A 21,893-nucleotide genomic window follows, 5' to 3' on the forward strand; every position below is an offset into this window, starting at 1 on the left:
CGAAAATCAATGCCTCCTTCACCAGCGCATTTCCTCCACTCATTTAGAATTCCTCGTTAAGAAAACAGATCGCAGGCGGCGAGGCAAGAGGTGTCCGAGCACCGAGCTGCGTTTCCTGCAAAGTGCATTCCTGAAGCGCAGAGAGCGGCGGATCCTCCGGCAGCAGACACACTCCAACACCACCCCCGGACTGTCCGCCGGACTCTGGAGAGGAGCGCAAAAAGTTTACTTGTGGGAGAAAGTCATAAAAAGTTCAACAAGTACGAAGGTCAGATTAGATCAGATATGCTCCGACATAAATCCAAACTTCCTCTCTCTCCCTCTCTCTCTCTCTCTCTCGCTCTCAATCTCCCTGCTGAAAATCAGTTTAGCATCACAATAGGATTTACTGCGACTCACTGAGCGAAGAGAAAGGAGAGAGACAGAGAGAGGAGAGCGACAGAGGGAGGTGGAGGGAGGCAGAGTGAGGGGAAAGAGAGAAGTAGGCAACGAAAGAAAGAAAGAAAGAAAGAAAGAAAGAAAGAAAGAAAGAAAGAAAGAAAGAAAGAAAGAAAAAGGAGGGTGGTAGAAAGGAAAAGTCTCTAGAAACTCCCTCCAGAAAAGGAAAAATGTCAGTAAAAATAAGTCAAATGAAAAGAGGGAGAGAAGAGATGTGGATAGAGCAGGGACACAGGTCCAGCAGCAAGGGTTTCCTGTGTGTGTGCTGATGAGTTGTAATCCAATCCTCCACAGCAGAGCTGAACTCCAGCAGACGGTCTGACACTGTTCCATTTTACACTGGAGCCAGATTACTGTGGAGGGCCACCGACTCCCTGTTGGATCAAATCGTTTACACGGTTCACAGGATGCTTACAGCCAGAATTTGCATCACTTGTATGATGATATGGTTCATGTGTGTTGGGAAATGTCTCAGCAACAGTACAAACTTAAGACCTCAGTTGTTTCAAATTGAACAAGTGCAGATGAAGAGCTTATAGGCTGCATCTAAAGTCAAAGTATTGTTGTACTGAACAGTCCCACATGGCAAAGTGAAAGTCTTGCTGTCATAACCTTCTCCTTCCTGCACACTTCCCTCTGCCTCTCCATTACTCTCCAAGAATTCTCCATCTTTTTCTTTTTCTTTATAGTTTTACACAGTATGACATACAAACTAGATTTGCATTACGAAGATATGTGAAATCGGCCAACTTGTTTATTCCTGTTGTCATTTCCAGCTGCATAAAAACACAAAGGTCAGAACTATCTGATGTTTCTGCAGTGCTGACTTTATGTTCTGTGATATCTACACAACAGCACCGTCTGCTAGTTTTGGGTAAACTCAAGCTGTCTTTTTTTCTAGTCTGTGTCTACAAGCTTACTTTGTGAAAATGTCATTTTTCATGGATATGAAAGCATCAAACATGCATTTTAGATCAATTAGATGTTTACACTTGGAAATAACTTTACAAAAAAACACTAATACATTTTCTGTTAGCTAATGTGTGATGCGTTTTCTATCTGGAACTTTTCGTAAGCAAACATTGTGATTCGGACATCTTCTGTGTAAAGTGGGCATGACGGTCAGATTCAGAAAGTGTCAAATTGTTGATATGCCCCCCACGTCTTCCTCCAGTGTCTGAAAGCTCAACTGATGTGAATCATTATATCAAGTTTGGTTCAAAGTTTTGTAGTCAGTGATTATGTTATGTGCTGTTATGTAGTAATCACATCACTTGCATTAAGCATTAAGCATCACTGTTCATACCATTACTTTGCGTCTGCAGCTGACAGCAGTGCCTTTCGTCAGTCGTGACAGGAACTCCACTTTTCAAAGCTCCTGATCTGGTCACTGACAATGGTTAGATAGCACTGTCATTTTTCTAGGCACCGAACATCTCTAGAACTCAGACATCTTGATGGAGCCAGTAGTAGTCACTAAAGGTATTCATGTTGAAAGGAGCCAGTTGAGGTAGTTCAGAATCTGATAAGTTTGCCTTGTGATACTTCCATTTAGAGTTTTTCTTATTTAGAAACTAAGTAAATGGTAATATATGCTGCCCTGATGACTTACATTTTCTAAAAACTTTAAATGGAGAATACATTAGCCTTATATGGACAATTTATGGCCATCGATTTTTGCTAGTGGTCAAAACTTACACTTAACAGCACAAACTTGCTGTAAAATTCTGGTTCCAACTTGATGAATGCCAGGTATTCATGAGCAGGTGAAAAGTCTGTAGCCAGGGTGTATGCTGTCTTTTAGTATCCTCTGGGAGCTGCGCAGACACCTCACAGATATGGTGACGTGATGTCCTTGGTGGTTTTTATCATCCACTGCGATTATTTCCTGTCCTAGGTTTTGCATATCCCATGGCAATTTGGGATGTTTTACAGTCAGGATGCTATTCCCAGTTTTGCAACTCTGAAACCACTTTGTTAACTGAAAGTATCTCTCATTCAATCCCAGACCTAACCTCACTCTTTAATGTAATACCCATAACCCTTACGTAGACTCAAACAGGCTCAGAACTGGCTGCTGAAGTAGGCACAAAAGATAAATTCTTGGGGCTAAAGGGTGTTTTGCACATTTCATGGTGATCTTGACCTGTAGAATGAGATCATGTAATCATTCAACTGATCTGAAAGCAGGAAAATCCACAAAATTTGACGCAAAGTTTTCACCCAACAATAAAGTTTAAACTCCCCAAAGATAGCAGTCAATGAACTCCACCATTGGCTTCCCCATGAAGTTCAAGTGAAGCAGCAGTCCTTCAGTCTAAGCTGGGTGTGTTGACATTTGGGAATGTGGTATGGGTGGAAGTGTCAGCGAAGGTATCACCTACCATGGGTCAAAGATCACAGGGGTTTATAAAGAACAGAGAAGAACTGGTTTCTGAATGCAAAAAGGTTCAGGTGAAAACACAAGACATTTAATTAAAAGTCAGGAAACTTTCAGTGGCATTTTTTTCCTGATGCTCCTTCTGAAGGATTAAGGTCGAACAGATGAGGAGGAGACAGAACAATCTGTCTGTAGCTCCCACTGTCTCACAGTAAAATAGTGCTTATTGACAGGACAAAATTAAGAGTCTTTAAGGTCCAATGTATCGGAATCAGTGACATCTAGTGGTGTGGTTGCAGATTGCAACAAGCAAAATACCCATCATGCACCCCTATGGTTGCCACTAATAATGCAAAAGGCCCATTCAAGAGAGAGCACTTGGTTTGTGTGTTCTGGACTGCTGCAAAAACATAGCAGACTCCATAGAAGAGGACCCCCCTCACCCTGTTCCTGGTGATTACACAATGATGAAAACATAATTAGCATGATTATGTTTCCACCCATGCTGACTGGCCGGATTTCCATTACACTTGGATGAAGGATGGGTCTCAACCAAGAACAGACCCATAACTTCTGGTGCAGATCCAATTAAAAGGAGAAGATCTAGGATATGTTTCTCACTGTCTTTAACATATATGTCATATATAGGACTAGATAAGGCTTTTTTTTTGCATATTTGTTAGTTTCTCTGATTTTTCAGGGGATAATGTAGTTATCTTGATGAAAAAAGAGAAGAGTTTAGGTGGCTGGTATCTATAAGTTTGCACAGTGTGATGCAGATCCTAGATCTGGTGAGCCTTAAAGTGAAACTCTCACCATAAAGCAACCGAGGCTTTATTTGTGAATGTATGAGTCAAACTTTCATGTAAATGCATAATTACAATGAAAGAGGCACTTTTAAGATTTACCGTACCGAGTGCGACCTAACAGGAAGAAGAGTAATGGTGGACCGCTCCTCAAGTATTCCTGTGAGGTCGCACTTGGGGATCAATACTCTTTGCCATGACGGCGGCGCGCCAAAGACACAGTTACTAACGTGAGTTGCACAAAAATGTTCTTTTTAGTAGACTCTGTGTACACAAACAGTGTTCTCATAGCTCGTGCTCATGGGGATACTGAAAATTAGCTTGCCTGAAAACGAACCTACGGTACATCTTAAAAGTGCCTCTTTCATTGTAATTTTGCTTCTACACAAAGGTTTGACTCATATTCAATCACAAATAAAGCCGCAGTTGCTTTCTGGCGAGAGTTTCACTTTAATTATGGTGAAGCAGTTATGGCTGTTGAGTGACAGAGGGCTTGGTATTGGATTGGATTTGACTTAAGTTAAGAAGCTGTGGGGCTGGAGGTTACGCTCTACCAAGTGCTATTCTAGTTGGGAATAATGTATTCCATTTCTGCCTATATATCTCCTAAACCCCACTCACAGACCCTGTACAAGAAGGGCCAAAGTCGCCTCCACCTGCTGAGGAGACTGAGGACATTACTTTAATGACACTGTGTTGGCATCAGTGCTCCTTTATGCAGCGGTCTGCTGGAGAGGTAGCAATATGGACAAGAGACAAAACAAACTGGTTAGGAGGTCCAGCTCCGTCCTGGACTGTCTGCGAGACTCCATAGAGATGGTGGGTGAGAGAAGGATGTTAGCCAAGCTGACGTCAGTCATGGAAAACACCTCTCAGCCCCTGCACCAGACTGTGGAAGCCTTGAGCAGCTCTAAGAGCAGCAGCCTCGTACACCCACTGTGTAAGAAAGAGCACTACTGCAGTTCTTTCATTCCCACAGCCATCAGTGCCTGTTTATCTCAAGCACCACCTAACAATCACTTTCCACTCACTTGTTTTTTGTACATCTTATTTGTTTCTATTTAACTTCACATATATTTGTCTGATTCACTTTCCTGTAGTGGTTCATCTTGAACTAACTGGTATTCATCTTTGAAATGTTGCGATCACGTCTAATGTAGTATCAAAAAGTTAAAGTGCTGCTACTGAAGGTCTACTCTGTAATATGAACTAAAGCAAGCAAGTGAGCCACAAAGCTTTTGATTCACAAGGGGAAATGAATAGATACATAATGCTGTTTGAGGCAGTTTTTCTTTGGGCCAGTGCCAAGTGGACAGCAGAGTGGCAATGTGATTTCACTGCCATCTAGAGGAATGTATGAGAATTGAATATTTCACATTAATAAAGATAACGGATGGAGTGAAGCTCAGCAACTCACTTTTATTTCGCTTTAATAGTATTGTACTGTTGAATTTTTTAAATTACTTCTTTAGAGAGTAGGAGTTGCATTTTTGAATCATTTAAAAATACATTTTAAATATCAGGACACTTCAAACTCAAGTGAAATACTGATTTGTGAAGATGATCTCATAACAAACTGGAGGAAAATGGAGAAACACATTTTATTTTTATTTTTTTTAAAAAAAAAAAAACAACACACACATCACATGATGGTTCTTACATTTTATTAATGTACATTTAATAATTTACATATAGTCCAAAGTTGATAATACAAATTCCTCCACATTTACTGAAAATACTTACTGCGATTCTGATAAGGCACAATTTAAACAAACAACACCAAAGAAGGATATAAAACATGAATGTGCAATTCAAAAAGCATGTTTTAAAAAAACCGTGAGCATTGCTGATGATAAAAGAAATAACCATTATTGCTTCAAAGGATTTTGTTTTAACCAAATCTTTAACACTGAAAAATAACAATTTCTCACTGCTACAAGTATCTTACATCGTAAAGAACTTACAGTAATTGTTAAAATGTTATATTAATATAATCCCAAGTTAAATTATGAAGACATATACTAAAATGTCAACATTTCCAAAGTCTTTTTGTTGACAACTCAGATTTTACTCCCATAAATGCTTAAGTTAAAATAAATTAAAAAGGAACACATTAAAGATAGATTTGTTTGAATATTTTCTGAATTTTAGCACATAAGGAAATAAAAGTGAAATGTCTTTTATGGCTAAATTATTAAAGTTTGAAAAACACATACATCTTTAAGCATAAATATTTCAGGGACAGTCACCTCAAAATTTAAAAAAAATTTAAAAACATTTCCCTCTTACCTGTAGTTACTAAATAGCTTTGGTGCGAGTCACAGAGTTTAGGAGATTTTGGCTGAAGAGATACCTGCCCTTTCACTTCTCTCTATATGACAATGAACAAATTCAACAGCAATGTCTCTTTCCAGAAATTATGACATTGTTTGTCAAGATATTCCACAGTCCTTACCGTGAGCAGTGTCATGTAGGAACCATTTTTTCCTACCAAACTTTCCTTCTCCAATCTACGCACGCTAACCATATCACCTTGCAAAAGCAAGTGTGCATCGACTCATGGATGAGAAGCTGGCTAACTAATCTAGTTAGTGTTGCAACTCTGCTGAGGAAGTCACCATAACTGTTTACATGAAAATTTGGCAGCTGGGTGTCAAGTCCCATCCTGAGCAAGACAAAAGTTAGCTGTAAAAAGACACTCAGCTCAACTGCTGGCGTATATTGTGATTAAACATAACCAGCATATCCTGGTTTCACTCTAAAATTCAAATTTGAAGTGATGGGTATGTCATTTTGGAAAGAATGAATTTGAATATGTTGTCTTACTGAGACAACACAATGGGACACAGGACTTCCTCATCTCTGGCAAGTCAAATTCAGATGCATTTTTACCAATGAAAGTTGCATCAATATAAAGATGTCAGTCCATCATGCTCCACAATGATATGAATTCAGAGATCGCCTCACCTTAGCCATTGACAAATCAAGATATCTACTGGTCAAACACTGTTTCATGACAACATACCTCTATTATGACTTATGTGAGAGTATCCCTATGCACTTTAAAGGGATAGTTCGTGTTTTCTGAAGTGCGGTCTTATAAAGTACATATCTATAGTCGATCTGTTTCCTACTGTAATCACCAATCAGCGCAGCCTCAGTTTAGAGAAGTAGAGAGCCGCTCCAGCCCAGATGCTCAGCTTTGTACTGCAGTGACTGGGCTCCAGAGATAAAGAGAAATAAACCACCTAAAACAAGGCTCACCTTAAAAAATCTATAACAGTTCAAGTGTACGTTGTATAGACAAAATTCACACCACTTTACATTGCCATCAGACTGTCCTTTCTTTTAGCACTACATTTTCTCAACTGTAGAACCTCTGTATCTGGGCTGGAGCGGCTCTCTACTTCTCCAAACTGAGGCTGTGCTGATCCGTGATTACAGTAGGGAACAGATCGACTATAGATATGCACTTTATATGACCCCACTTCAAAAAACACTAACTATCCCTTTAACATGCTGTTATCTGCATTACGTTGCTATCTTTTGCAAGCAGGGGTGGAATTAGCTCATCTACTATAGCTAAGTACTGAGTACAATTTGAATGAATATCAAAATCTTACTTGTGTATTTTTGTAGCCAACAGGGCCATCTGATGGCAAAATGACCAGTGAAATCTCTGTCATATGGACAAAAAACACAAAACTCTGCAGCAGGCCCAGGTTTAAAGTAGGTACCATGACCACTAGGCTGAATAGCACAGGACTGAGGAGTAATCTAGACTGAAGTTTTGGAGAACAGAAACCCCATAATGGGTGCCTACAAATGATAATGCATTAAACATCAAAAGTTAAAAAGCAACTTATACTTGAGTAGCCTTTGAGAAGAGTACTTTGTACTTTTACTTAGTATTATTTTAATGCCAATGGTTTAACTTGGAATTGAGTCGTTTTTCAGTAATTTAACTATACAGATTTTCAGTACTCTTTCCACCACTGTTGGCAAGTTAATAATTCCATATGTAACATTGCATGCTAACAAGACATTCTCATGATAACTATCCATGAATGTAACTTAGAAATATGTGAAATCTGTACATTGGAGAGTTATGAAGTGTGTTAACATACAAGCAGCTAAATGAGTATGCTGTTAGCATATTACTGCATGACTAAACTGTACAGATAGCTTAAAACATGCCAACAACAAAAGTTTGATTTGTCACAATACGCTGAAAGTCCAGTTGACGTCGACAAAAACCCGTTCACACTGAAGTTGCAACAACTCCAACAACAAAGTGTTGCCCCACCATTTCCGCTCTCATTAGTTTACACTAAAATGTCACTGACCCCAGAGGTCATAGCAGAAAGTGTAGGTGTAAAATCCAAGCTCAGTATTACAAAAAAGGTGGTGCTGCTGCAAGGTTTGGTGTAGTTTCCCTCTCCACTGGTAAACTACAGCTCACACAAGCAGAAACAGCTCTTCCTATATGTGTTGAAGGCTTTACGATAACATTCTCTTTGGCGGTTGGATTCAGAGGTTTTGGCGACTGAGACCCTGTTCGAATGTCATACAGATTTCTACTCAGATTAAAGGTAACAGCTGTTGAGTAATGCTATCATAGCTGTTAGCAAACAAAGGGAATAAGGTAACCAAAAAAAGAAAAAAAACAATCCCAGCGACACTGAATTAAGCTACAGAACACAAACTGTGAAGCAGTAGCCCTTTTCACACAGAGACACTGCATTATCGCTGCAGCGACAGTTCACCAATTCTCCACCGTTGTTTGTTCACATAGAGCCAAGCAACTGCAGTAGATCCTAAAGAGGTGTGATGGTAAGGTGATTCCCCCGGAGTCCTCCTGTTAATATAAACATGAACCTGCTGAATACTAATAATCGTATGGATGCAGTTATTATGTGTTGTGATTTAAATCCTGACCCACCAAACATCCTGGAAAGTGACAAAGTTACTTTTTTTTGCTCTAAATTACATAATTACATAATCACCATCAGTAAACGGCACACTGTCAGACTCTGTCACTCGCGGGGATGGAGGCTGTTTCTGGGGAAAGTTCACTGAAATCCTGGTCCAGAGGGCTGACTGTCACAGTCATTTATTTTCCCACCACAAACACTTGCTGAGTTAAAGTTCTTGGCCAGTGACACATTTTTCAGGCAGAAATGTGAGGAAGAGTCGGTAGGACGGGCGGCAGAACAGACTTATTTATCCACATATATCTGCTGTATTTTCTTCCTCATACAAGTTGCCAAAGACAGTTACAGTTACGTGTTGTTTGGTCATGTAATGTTGCTTTGTCGGTCATTTCTCTATATTTAGTTGAGTGAAGGACCTGTGTAGTTATCAGACGGACACCCCCCGCTTCGCGCCGCCGGCTTATCCATTCACACTAGTTTGGTTTGCCAATACTGTGCGTCTGATACTACCTCCAGAGGCGGATCAGTACCGGAGCAAAATTCCTCCCCTCACAGGCTCTAAGACTTTTACACAGAGGAGGAGGCGGAGAAATGGCACAGGATCCCCACATTCAAACGGCAGTGTGAATGGGCCCCTAATTCTCCTCCGATATGCTATGGATCGTCTCAATGATCATCTTCTTCAGTTTCTTCACTTTGTCGGGTGGTGTCTCGTTCAGACATTCCTCCACGTACTTGAGGAACCCTGCATGTGGTGACACCATCTGGCTCTGACAGATTGTCCTCATGAAGTCCAGCACCTCCATGGTGGTGGGTAGCAGGCGCCGACCCGCTCGCTTGCGTCCTGACCCTCTGCTGTCAGTGTGAGAGGAGGATGTGGAAGGGCAGGAAGAGGGCGAAGAGTGCTGGGAGTCTGGAGGAGTAGGCGAGGGAGGGGCTCCCAGGCCCAGTGATGTGATGTTCAGTTTGGTAGCAGATTGGGGACCGCCATAGTAGTGTAAGGATGAGGGAGGGGGCTGGCGGTCCAGGCGGAGGAGGCAGGACTCCTCTGGTTCCTGGAATTGCAGGTCATCAGGTTGCTCATCCTCATCGCAAGAGTCGCAGAGGAACATCAGCTCACGGTAATGTTTCCACTTTGGAAGGTAAAAGTCCTCTGAGCCACACGTTTTGTTTGAACTGACCGCTTTGTGTTCACGTTGGAAGATGGTGCGCAAGTTTCTGAACTTTGTCTTTATGTCTTCCACTGAAGAAAGAAGAATTAAAAAAACTCAACAAATAAAACAGCTTTGGGTTAACAATGTGAGATGATTCCAATAGTGAAATTAGAGCAGACAATTCAGCGGATACAGAGGGTGGTGCTATGCTGCTTAAAAGTTGGTTTGCTATCCACCACTAACACAAAGATAAAGAAGAGCAGGAGGAAGGGGGACTAGCATGGTTGATATTCAAATGGACGTGGGAGGGACACTGTTGTGCTCTCTGCTGTGAGTGGTTTTATGTAAGCTTATGAGTTAACAGCTTGAGTCTGGCATAGAGACTGTATAAAGTGTCATTTATGTGTAGTTTTGCTTGCAGTTGCAACCAGCAGTGGCAGTACTAGTCCAGGCGATTGTGATCTATAGTCTTCCCTACAACTTTTTGGCAGCCATTATAGCATTAACCATTCAACAAGCCAAAACGCGTTTGACATTTTTTTATGTGTTTTAGAACATTTGAAGAGTCAGAACTGTTCTTTGGTTTGTGGGTAACAGTGATGTCAGTTAGATGACCAGATGGTTAGAGCTTCGAAATAATAAACCATTCATCTTTACTCAATATCTTAACTTTTCTTTTACCCTCGGCTGCACATAAACTACACATTTGAAACTTTTTAAAATACAAAAAAGTAAACAAAAAATGCTTACTCTTGAATCGTTATCGTCAGGTAATTATCAGTTATCGGTTGGAAAAAGACACCCACATTGTTCATCCCTAATTTTATTTGGATCACAACTTAATCAGGGCTGATAAAACGTGAAACCACAACTGCAACTCTTTTTTGTTTTTGCTGCTCTGGTGTAGTCTCAGTAGGTTTATAAAATATTTGTCTTGGTGTGAAAATCATGGTTCTCCTACCACCAGAAGTAGAATGACAACATTATTATTATTACCTGAGAATGGGACTGGCTCATTATCAGACAGAATGCTGCTCAGTGTCTCCAGCAGAGTCTGTCTCAACAGCCTGTTCCTGTAGCTCTCGGATTTGTGGTTCCACAGACAGCTGTGCTCTAGAAAAAAGAAAACTCTTCACAGCTATGAGAGGGAAACTCGCTCCTGTAATCTCCCTCTCACATTTTCCAATTGTTTACATAACAGACCAACAACTTTAAAGACCCTGATGACAAAGCTGCCTATCAGAAAACTGACTGTGGCTGTCAGCTACAGCTTCCTTCACTGTAAATGTATGTTACAAGGGAACTGAGGAAAATGAGGGAGATATCAATCAAGTCGGGTCTGAACACATCCATACAGCCATTTCTCTTGAAATATTTAACAGCAACAGAAACAATGCCACCAACCAGAGTAAAAGGATATCAGCTGCTGAACTTTGGCCTCGTTCCAGTGGCAGCGGGAGTCGGCACTCTGTCTGCTGTCTGGCTGAGCTGAGCTCGACGAAACATTTAGAGGGGAGGGGTTTGCGCAAGGCTTGGTGTCTGGCAGTGCTGTATAAGGAGAGGTGGTAGTAGGAGGAGTAGCCATCTGGCTCGTGAGCTTAAGAAGATCTGGAGATGCAGCAAGGAATATTTGGTAGGCAGCACTGGTGGTGGTTTTTTCATCATTGGACAAAGCAGTGGGGTGGTTGAACTTGATGCTGCTGGTTTGGTTGGAGCTAGAGGAGGAACTGCTCAGGGTGGAAGAGGGTGTTTGGTTTCCATGTTCCAGATCCTTGTCTTCCTGAGGCATCAAGTCATCCGTGCTTTCGTCTTCATCACAGGACTCGCAGAGGAAGAGCATTTGTTTGTAGTGTTTCCATTTGGACACATAGAGTTTGTCAGACACCCTGCTGGCCTGGACCGCCTTGCATTCACGGTTGAAAACTGTCCTAAGGTTCTTGAACTTGCACTTGACGTCTTCAACTGCAAAAACAGCAACAAAGGAGTCACATTCCACAAGAATCACAACTCAATGTTTTGCTTCTTAAATCAAAACATTGTTTGTTCCTTCTGTCAGATAGCAGAGCATTGTATTGCTACAGTGTGTGTATGTGTGGAAAAAAATTAAAATAAAATAAAAAATATATATATATATATAAAAAATTATATTATATATAAATAATAAATATATATATTATTTTTATATATATATATATATATATATATATATACATATATATATATACACATACATATATATATATATATATATATATATATATATATATATATATATATATATAACATATACATATACTATATATTATAATATATATATATATACATATATACATATATATATATACATATACATATATATATATACATATATAACATATATATATATATATATATATTTATATATATATATATATATATATATATATACATATATACATACATATACATATATATATATATATATATACATATATACATACATATACATATATATATATATATACATATACTACATACATATATATATATATATATATATATATATATACATATACATATACATATAATATATATAATATATATATATATATATATATATATATATATATATATATATATACATATACATAATATATATATATATATATATATATATATATATATATATATATATATATATATACATATACATATATATATACATACATATACATACATATACATATACATATACATATATATATATATATATATATATATATATATATATATATATATATATATATATATATATAAATATAATAGAGCGGATGCGGCTTATATACAGGTGCGCTCTATAGTCCAGAAAATACGGTGTGTGTGTGTATATATATATATATATCTCTTTTTTTTTTTTCTTTTCCACACATACACACACTGTAGCAGTACAATGCTCTGCTTGCCTGCTGGGGCAATGCAGGGAGAGCTGACGGTCATCTACTGGAGGTAATACAGTAATCAGCTTAACTAACATCTGACAGAAGGAACAAACAATGTTTTGAATTAGTCCAGAAAATACGGTGTGTGTGTGTGTGTGTGTGTGTGTGTGTGTGTGTGTGTGTGTGTGTGTGTGTGTATATATATACCGGAGATGTGATAGGAGCAGACGCAAACTTACATATGCTATATGAATGCCAGATGACATGGAACTTATGGGAAAATGTTATCATGTTTCTAAATAATGTATTCAGGTCAGAGTTTATACAGAACCCTGCACTCTGCATATTAGGTATATTAACAGAGGGGGTGGATCTATCAGCTCAACAGACTCTATGGTGCAGACTGGCCCTTTCCACAGGCTGCAGGATCGTACTAAGACACTGTAAAACAAAAAACATTATCCCATTTAGTGAATGGTTAACAGAGATGACCAAGATAGCTAATTATGAACAGTTGCTCTTTAAAGTGAACAACAAACAGGATGTGTTTTTGGAAATTTGGGGGTCCTACATGAATACAGTGCTGAGTAACTAACAAGGATGAAGGGGACACTGTCATGGTACTGCATGAGTGAGGGAGATGGATGGATGTGGAGGATGTTTACCTGTAAGTACTTTTATTTTCTTTACTGCGTATTGTCTTTTTTATTTTTTTTTTGTGATTTTCTTTTTTAAATTTATCTTCATGGATGTCTTTGTTGTTGTAAATGTTAAATGCAAAAAGGCAAAAAAAAATGTATTACAAAAATAGAAGGACTATGTAGACCAGGGGTCACCAACACGGTGCCCAGAGGCTCCAGGTAGCCCCCAAGGACCACATGAGTAACCCTCAGGCCTGTTCTGAAAATGAAAATTGAATATTGATATTATCTGTTTCCCACCTTGTTAAGTCATTGTTGATAATTATTGCGAGAAATCATTAACATGATCAGTGTCTTCACATAGATGAGTATCATTAATAATCATATATAACTAAAGGCAAGCTGAGCAAATTTCATATTTCACAAGAGTGTATCAAACTGGTCGCCCTTCGTATGACTCAGCACCCATGAAGTAGCTCTCAGTTTCAAAAAGGCTGGTGACCCCTGATGTAGAGAGACTTCCAAAAGTTGAAAGGAGTGCTGTGTTTCAGCTTGACCAGTGACCATTCTAGTGTTGCTTTGTTTCACAGAACCTATAGGCCAGTATTGTCCTGTGTGTTTTGTCATGTTTTCTTTGGTCAGTAACTAGGCAAGGTGTCGTCATTATGTGACTGTGCATCCGTGAGTTCACTTGAGTGGGAAATGAACCCCTTACTCTGACAGTGATAACGTGCCAGGCTTTTGAACAATGTGATACTTACCTGAGAAAGACACAGAGTGGTCGGACAGCTGACTCCTCAGACCCTCCAGCAGCCTCAGTCTAAGTTGCCGGTTATTGTGGTTTTCAGACCTCTTGTTCCACAGACAGCTATGCTCTGTGCACAGCAACACACAACACCAACCATCAACTATGAAACACTGATGTTGCAAGAATCCAAACCATCAATGATTTTGTCCCTGTAATCCCTTAACTGAATATTCTGAAGTTGTAATCACTGTTTTGTTTACCAGAGTAGAAAGCTATCAGTGCACGCTCTCTTTCTTCAGTCCAGTAACATTTAATCATCATGTTGGAGGAGACACAGGAGGTAGAAGAGGGCGGGGAGGAGGTGGCTGGGGTGGGGAGGAAGGTGATAATCGATCCAGGGGTGCTGACAGGCTGGTTCTCCTCCTGTGGAAGAATAAGCGGTGACAGAGGCGGGTCATCTGCACTGTCCTCTTGATCCCAGCAGCCCTGCAGGAACATCAGCTGCTGGTAGTGTTTCCACTGTGGCACAAACACATCCTCGTTCCTGCACACCTTGCTGGCCTTTACCATTTTGTACTGACGCTGAAAGGTTGTGCGAAGGTTCTTGAACTTGTTCTTAATGTCTTCCACTGGAAAGAAACACAGAAAAGTTAAGAAATTGATTTTCTTTTCACTAGCTTTGAAAAATGAATGGATGTGATGACAGCCTCACCTGTGAAACTAACAGGGGGAGGATGAGCAGACAGGAGGATCCTCAGATGTTCCAGAGTTTTCCATCGCAGCTGTCGGTTTTTGTAGCTCTCTGACTTATGATTCCACAAACAACTGTGTTCTGGAAAATGGAAATAAACAAGATGCTTGCGACATTGTCTTGCATTTCCTTTGATTTGTTAAATAATTGTTCATCCAAAAACAACCAGTTATGGAGGTAAACAGAAATCAAAAGAGGAGACTCTTAAATCTCAGACCTGAAGTTCAGTCAAATGATTTCATTTTTTTAGGTATGTTGAGATGTGCAGTTTTCTCAAAGAAACTTGCACTAAACCAAAAATGAAATGAAAGCCAATCAAAATGAAATGCTTTCAATGTACAGCCAATGACAGATTGTAACACACAGTATTTATGAGATGCTAAACAAGCGCATGCCCAGAAAATCCACAGCCACTTCAGAGACAGCAGAGACACACGGCAGCTGTGGCGGGGCATCCAAGCCACCGCCAATTACAGGACAACAACACCAGCCTGTGACAGTGATGCCTCGCTGCCCAATGCGCTGAATGTGTTCTACGCCCAGTATGAAGCAGAAAACGATGTGGTGGCATGGAAGAACACGCCCCCTCCCGGCGACCAAGTGCGAACAATCTGCATAACAACAAGAACAAGAACAAGCTGGCCCTGACAACATTCCTGGGAGTGTGCTCAAAGGATATGCAGGGAAAGCGGGGATCACATCCTAAGTTCCTAAGCGGGCCAAATAAGACACACCTCTTTTTATTGTATTTTAGTGCATCCTCTATTTTATATGAATATTAATATGCACTTGGACAACTGACATCCTTTGTATTTAGTACACATTGGATACGAAATGCAAAAAATGAAATCAAAGACTGTACATAATTTTGTTTGTGCTGCCTATTAAGTGTGAAGTGTTCAATAAATTGATAAATAAGTATTTTTTGTGCTCTCATATCTTTGTGCTCCCGGATGTGCTCCTTGGGAAAAATGTCAGCGTAGAGCCCTGACATAAACAAACTTCTGCCTCCCAACCTAGACCCCCTGCAGTCCGCATATCGAACCAAACGCTCCACCGATGACTCCATCACAACCACCCTCCACCTAGCACTCACCAATCTGGATTTAAAAAAAAACACTTACATCAGAATGCTGTTCATAGATTTCAGTTCAGCATTCAACACAATCATCTCCCAGCACCTGACTAGGAAGCTGAGCTTGTTGGGCCTGAACACATCCCTCTGCAACTGGATCCTGGATTTTCTGAAAGTCCGGATCGGAAATAATAACTCCAACACCACCACTCCAAGCACAGGGGCACCTCAAGGCTGGGTGCTCAGTCCACTGCTGTTCAACCGTGATGGTTCTCATTGACAAGAACCATGAGTCATCATAAAGAGAAGAGGTGGAACAACTGATAACCTGGTGCAAAGTCAACAACCTATCCCTGAATATAGACAAAACCATAGAGATGGTTGTTGACTTCCGGAGAGCACAGAGGGACCATGAGCCACTGAACATCCACGGCTCCCCTGTGGAGACTGTGAAGAACACAAAATCCCTCGGCGTCCACCTGGCGGAGAACATAACCTGGTGCCTAAACACCGGCTCCTCTGTGAAGAAAGCCCAAAAGCATCTCCACTTCCTGAGAAGGCTGAGGAAAGCCCACCTCCCATTCTCACCACTTTCTACAGAGGGACTACAGAGAGCCTCCTGGGTAGCTGCATCACTGCCTGATTCAGAAACTGCACCAGACTGGACCATAAGAACCTGCAGTGAGTGGTGAGGACAGCTGAAAAGATCATCGGAGTCACTCTCCCCTCCATCTCAGACATCTACACCACATGCTGTATCCGTAAGGCAACCGGCATTATGGAAGACCCCACTCACCCCTCACATAGACTTTTCTCCCCCTTCCATCTGGCAGAAAGTACGGTCTGTCACTACCAGACTACAAAACAGCTTCTTCCCCCAGGCCATACGACTCCTCAACACTCAGGGACTGAACTGATCACCTCTGTTGCCCTTTTGTACGCTGTGCTATGTCGCTGTGTTGTATTTATCTGATGCACTATTGCACTTCATGTAAATAATAATAATAATAATAACAATAATAATAATAACAATAATAATAATAATAATAATAATAATAATAATAACAATAATAACAATAATCACACTGTCACACAAAGTATTTTTGCACTTGAGAGCAGTTACATGTATTTTTTTTTTTTTTAAAAGCATTTGGTATTATTGTTGTTGTTTGTTTGCACCATTTGTTTCTTGAGAAATGTTATTTCATTGCACCGTGTACTGTGCATATGGCTGGAATGACATTAAACCCCTCTACAATCTTAAATCTTGTGTTTTAGAAAAATCCACTTGTGTTTTTGATTTTGCTTTGTGCTAACACACAAGGTATACTGGTACAAAATTAAGTATATAAGTAAAGTTTATAAACACATGAATATATACATGTTTGGAGCAGGGCCATAATGCTGTTATTCTAATAGTGGAGGATTTGGGGATACTCATTTGTTTAGTCGCTTTAGCTGGAAGGCAAGGAGTAGGATATTTTCACAATAACCACTTTAGGAAATCTCAGTTTCATGGCATATGGCAGACCTATTCAGGTGGCGGCTGTGGCTCAGGGGTAGAGCCAGCGTCTTGTTCTCTGAAGGTTGCTGGTTCGATTCCCTGCATGTCTGTGTGTCCTTGGGCAAGATACTGAACCCCAAACTGCTCCTCATGTGCTGGTCGGCACCGTGCATGGTAGCCACCACCATTAGTGTATGAATTATTGTAAGTTGCTTTGGACAGAAGAGTCTGCTAAATTATGTTTTCAGCTGCATTCTAATTAGGGCCAATTTGCAGTGCCACAGGGCCAGACCTTTACAATCCTTACATCTGACCCCTAAAGCTTGGAATTTAAATATGTCAAAACAATGCTCTTTTTATTTGCATAAAAATAAACATTTTATATACAAAAGTACAGGGGGAAAAGCACTTCTTTACTCCTAGGTTGTTAGTTTGATTCCCTTAAATTCCCTCCCTCTTTTTAATGAAGTAAGAGTATTTTTGTGCTAGCAGTAGACGATCCAATGAATGTGCTGATTAGAATGCTATCAAAAAGATCCAGACGTGAAACTAGATATAAACTTGAAATATACATTTTTAAAAAAAATTGTTTTAATATGGTCAAATACAGTGCCATAGATGACACAACTGTACACAATCTGACTGTGGTCAACTTCCAAATCACGCCATGGTATACCTTGAAAACAGTATACTGGTTCACAGTATAATGTGGTATAAATAAAACTGATGGTTATCGCACTATCATGTACATTTGCCTATCTCTACTGATGTCTGCCCTTTTAGTGTTTTTAAAAAACAGTAAGCGCACATCAAGTTTTACGTCTTCATGACGTATTTTGAGAAATCAAGATTAAGCACTTGTTCAACAGAGAAATGTCTTGTGCAATTCCCTTAAGTGGCTCTGTAGCTTATAATAATAATAATAATAATAATAATAATAATAATAATAATAATAATAATAGTGTAATACTGTTACATTTCTTGAGATGTATATTGTACATGTAGTTTCATACTGTTACACTCAGGTGTAGTGATTTTTCATGGTTTCCTCTGGACTCCATTTAAGTTTAGTGAATTGATTTCAGGTGTATGTTTTGAGGATCATCCGATGTGGAGTCATTCTTCATTACTTCAAGAGAGCAATTTCACTCTGATAAATTATTGTATAACATAGCTCAGTTTTAAGCTCAATACCAGTCTAAAAGGTTTAGAGAATTAGTCAAATAAAAAAATGGCTAACGTCACAAACATGAAAGATGAAGTTAACAACATTTAGAATACCAACAAACTTATTTTACTTCACCCGCTCACATTGAGGTCACTGAAGTTTAAAAACGGCAACAGAAACCAAAACGCCGTTTTGCCGTATGTTTAAGAGAATAAAAGCTACCTTGACTCCAGTTGCTATTCGCCATTGCTATTAATTACTTGTGTCGCTCATTGCTAACAGTCATCGGTCTACTCGAGCAACGGTTGCCCGAAAATGTTGCCGCTTCCAACAACACAACGGTAAAATACAGCGACTGAAATTGAGCGTTAAGTTACCGGTCTCGAGTGTGTTACTTACTAGCGAAATATGCTATAAGCGCCCTTTCTTTTTCCTCCGTCCAGTACCTCTCCGGTCCGAAGCTGACAGGAGACGCCTCCATATTTGTTGTTGCCGTTCAAGCTTTCCTTCACGCGGGTGCCAGTTCACATGACCCACAATCCAGGCTCTTATTGGACGATACTCGAATATCCCTGAGCAATATCCCACATTGCCCAGTAGAGGCCGATGTTGATTGGTGTTAATTTCTTTAATGAGGACGCCGCTGTCCAAACGTCAGACACAAACACACAATTGTGTCTGTTCTACGTTTAGTTTAGTATTTTAACTTTAAATCAATGTATTTAGTTTAGCTCTTTTTGATGATTTGTATTTAAGATAGAGACTTCAAATTTAAATGTCTTATTTATTTAAAATGATTATTTATTTCAGTATTTACTTAGACAACTGGGCAATTCCATTTGGTAGGAAGAGATGATGGAGGTCTAGTAAAGCCACTAATGGACCCTGAGGTGAGATTGTTCTGTCAGCTGCGTTTTCCAAATGTATTTATTAAACACATTAAAAAAAACTAACAAACTATAATCAGATTCTTATAGTGATGTCTTCATATTATAATATTCATTTATGAAAGTTATACACCCCTCACATTTTCTGAAGAAATGGCACTTTGATACAATGTAAAGAGTTGTCAGTGTTCAGCTTGTATATCAGTGTAAATTGCCCCCTCAAAAAAAAACTCAACACACAGCCATTAATGTCTGAACTGCTGGCAACAAAAGTGAGTACACCCCCAAGTGAAAATGTCCAAATTGGGCCCAAATAGCTATTTTCCCTCCCTGGTGTCATGTGACTCGTTAAGGCCCCCACACACCCCAGACTCAAACCAACAGCCAACTGCCTTTATCCGACCACTCTGTTGCCTCTTGTCTGACCCGTTCGGCAGAGAAGTTGCATTGAACACACCACTTCGACGTGCTGCCAGCTCCACAGGAGCGTGTACGTTCTGTGCTTGCACAAGATGCAATAAGCAGGTGGCGCTAGTGTACAAAAAAGATGCTGGATGAGAGGTTTATGCACGCACCTCTCTTTACTTTTGATCAAAACGAAAGACAAAAACAGCTGCATACTAAACGTGCAACGAGGCATTACCAGACGAACACAGATTAATTTGTGCTGAACGGACATAACAGCTAGTCTCGTGCTAGTACTCCAAAACATGAAAACAAAAAAAAGGCGGAATGGAGTGCATAGAAAAGCAAAACGCACACAGTATTCCAACCCTCCCACACACCGCGCTGATTCACTAGCACACCACTAATCAGAGAATCCAATGGCTCAGACGTCCGACAGCCCTCCTCCTCAGACTTAGCACGTTGAATCGGAGCAGACAACGTCTGCGCGGCTCCGAAAGCTTCCAACACAGCTGAACACACCGAACATATTTGTTCCCGACCTCGTCCGAGTCTCTCCAAACGCTTCAGACGTCCAACAGTTGGGCTGGTGTGTCCCTGCCTGTAGTGTTACAAGGTCTCAGGTGTGAATGGGGAGAAGGTGTGTTAAATTTGGTGTTATCTCTCTCAGGGGCGCTGCCAGGGATTTTGGGCCCCATGAAATGAAATCTAATTGGGCTCTTGTATAAGACGGCAAAAAAATGTGATGCCTTTTGATATAAAACTCTGAATTTTAATGATATTTTTGACTATCATCCCCATATTTGTGAAGAACAACATGACAGTTACTTAGTTACTGCTCACTGTCTCCCTTGTAGTCCTGCATGCAGGTCTAATTTATCTCCACAGCTGAAGACTCACAGGTGGTGGCTTTGGATTTGGGGTGAAAAAATACATATATGAGGCTATATGGTTGTTGTGATAGAATCTTCTGATTTCCAGAAAATCTAAACATTTCTCTGATTGTACTGAGAGTTGTAATGAGTCACACAGTCTGCATGCAGCAGGAATGTTCTCCTCTGTTCCTACTGCACAGCAGGAAGGTGAGAGTCCCAAACTACTGACCAAACACTCTGTTGTAGTGTAATTTCAACTATATTATACACATACACATGCTCTTTTTATTTCAGAACTGTTTTTAATACATGAAAATCATTCTGAAATAAATATGGATTATAGGCTATTATTAATTTATAACTCTCTTTTAACCCTTTAAAAATGTTTTACAATTTAAAATAAAATTTTTTGAGGAACACTTCATCAGTTTCACTTATTGACTCATAGAGGATCCCCATTGTTTACCTTGTATTATCATTTTCTATCAGCTCAACTTGTTTGAGTGGGTCAGTTTAAGATGAATGTAATAATAAAATGTAATAGATTGTTGCATCTTTGTGGATCACCTAAAAGGGTTAGGAATCTATTCATCGTATGACAAAATAGGAGCCCCCGAGCAGCATCTTGCAGAGGGCCCCCAAAAAGAACGGAACAGCAACGGATCTGGCCAAGACCATACAGTGGTTTAACAGGACAGGCCTCGCCATGGTCGACCAAAGAAGTTGAGTGCACATGCTCAGCATCATATCCAGAGGTTGTTTGTGGAAAATAGACATATGAGTGCTGAGAGCATTGCTGCAGAGGTTGAAGGGATTGGGGGGTCAGCCTGTCAGTGCTCAGACCAAACGCCGCACACTGTATCAAATTGGTCTGCATGGCTGTCGTCCCAGGAGGAAGCCTCTTCTAAAGATGATGCACAAGAAGGCCTGCAAACAATTTGCTGAAGACAAGCACACTGAGGACATGGATAACTGTAACCATGTCCTGTGGTCTGATGAGACCAAGATGAACTTATTTGGTTCAGATGGTGTCAAGCATGTGTGTGTGTGTGTGTGTGTGTGTGTGTGTAGTGGCAACCAGGTAGGAGTACAAAGAGTGCGTCTGCCTACAGTCAAGCATGGTGGTGGGAGTGTCATGGTCTGGGGCTGCATGAGTGCTCAGTTCATTGAGGGAACCATGAATGTCATGTACTTGTGATGCTGAAGCAG

At 40.0% G+C, this 21,893-nt stretch overlaps 1 protein-coding gene across 3 annotated transcripts; it reads right to left on the minus strand.

Moving 5' to 3' along the window:
• Nucleotides 1-4: 4 nt before the first annotated feature.
• LOC119030119 lies at nt 5-19,045 on the minus strand. Of its 3 annotated transcripts, XR_005078171.1 has the most exons (8): nt 18,917-19,045; nt 14,732-14,851; nt 14,280-14,648; nt 14,033-14,146; nt 11,117-11,674; nt 10,709-10,825; nt 8,631-9,801; nt 7,242-8,482 (listed from the first exon to the last, which is right to left on the minus strand). XR_005078171.1 is itself a non-coding variant. In XM_037117491.1 (7 exons), the coding sequence occupies exons 1-7, from the start codon at nt 18,996-18,998 to the stop codon at nt 44-46; spliced, it is 1,521 nt and encodes a 506-aa protein (XP_036973386.1). In that variant the 5' UTR covers nt 18,999-19,045; the 3' UTR covers nt 5-43. The 3 variants fall into 3 exon arrangements, 2 of the variants coding, with proteins under 2 accessions (XP_036973386.1, XP_036973385.1); XM_037117491.1 differs by lacking the exons at nt 7,242-8,482; nt 8,631-9,801 and adding an exon at nt 5-204; XM_037117490.1 differs by having other exon boundaries at nt 7,242-9,801.
• Nucleotides 19,046-21,893: the final 2,848 nt, after the last annotated feature.

The sequence above is a fragment of the Acanthopagrus latus genome, chromosome 12, assembly GCF_904848185.1.
Source record: "Acanthopagrus latus isolate v.2019 chromosome 12, fAcaLat1.1, whole genome shotgun sequence".
NCBI classification, from domain to species: Eukaryota; Metazoa; Chordata; class Actinopteri; order Spariformes; family Sparidae; genus Acanthopagrus; species Acanthopagrus latus.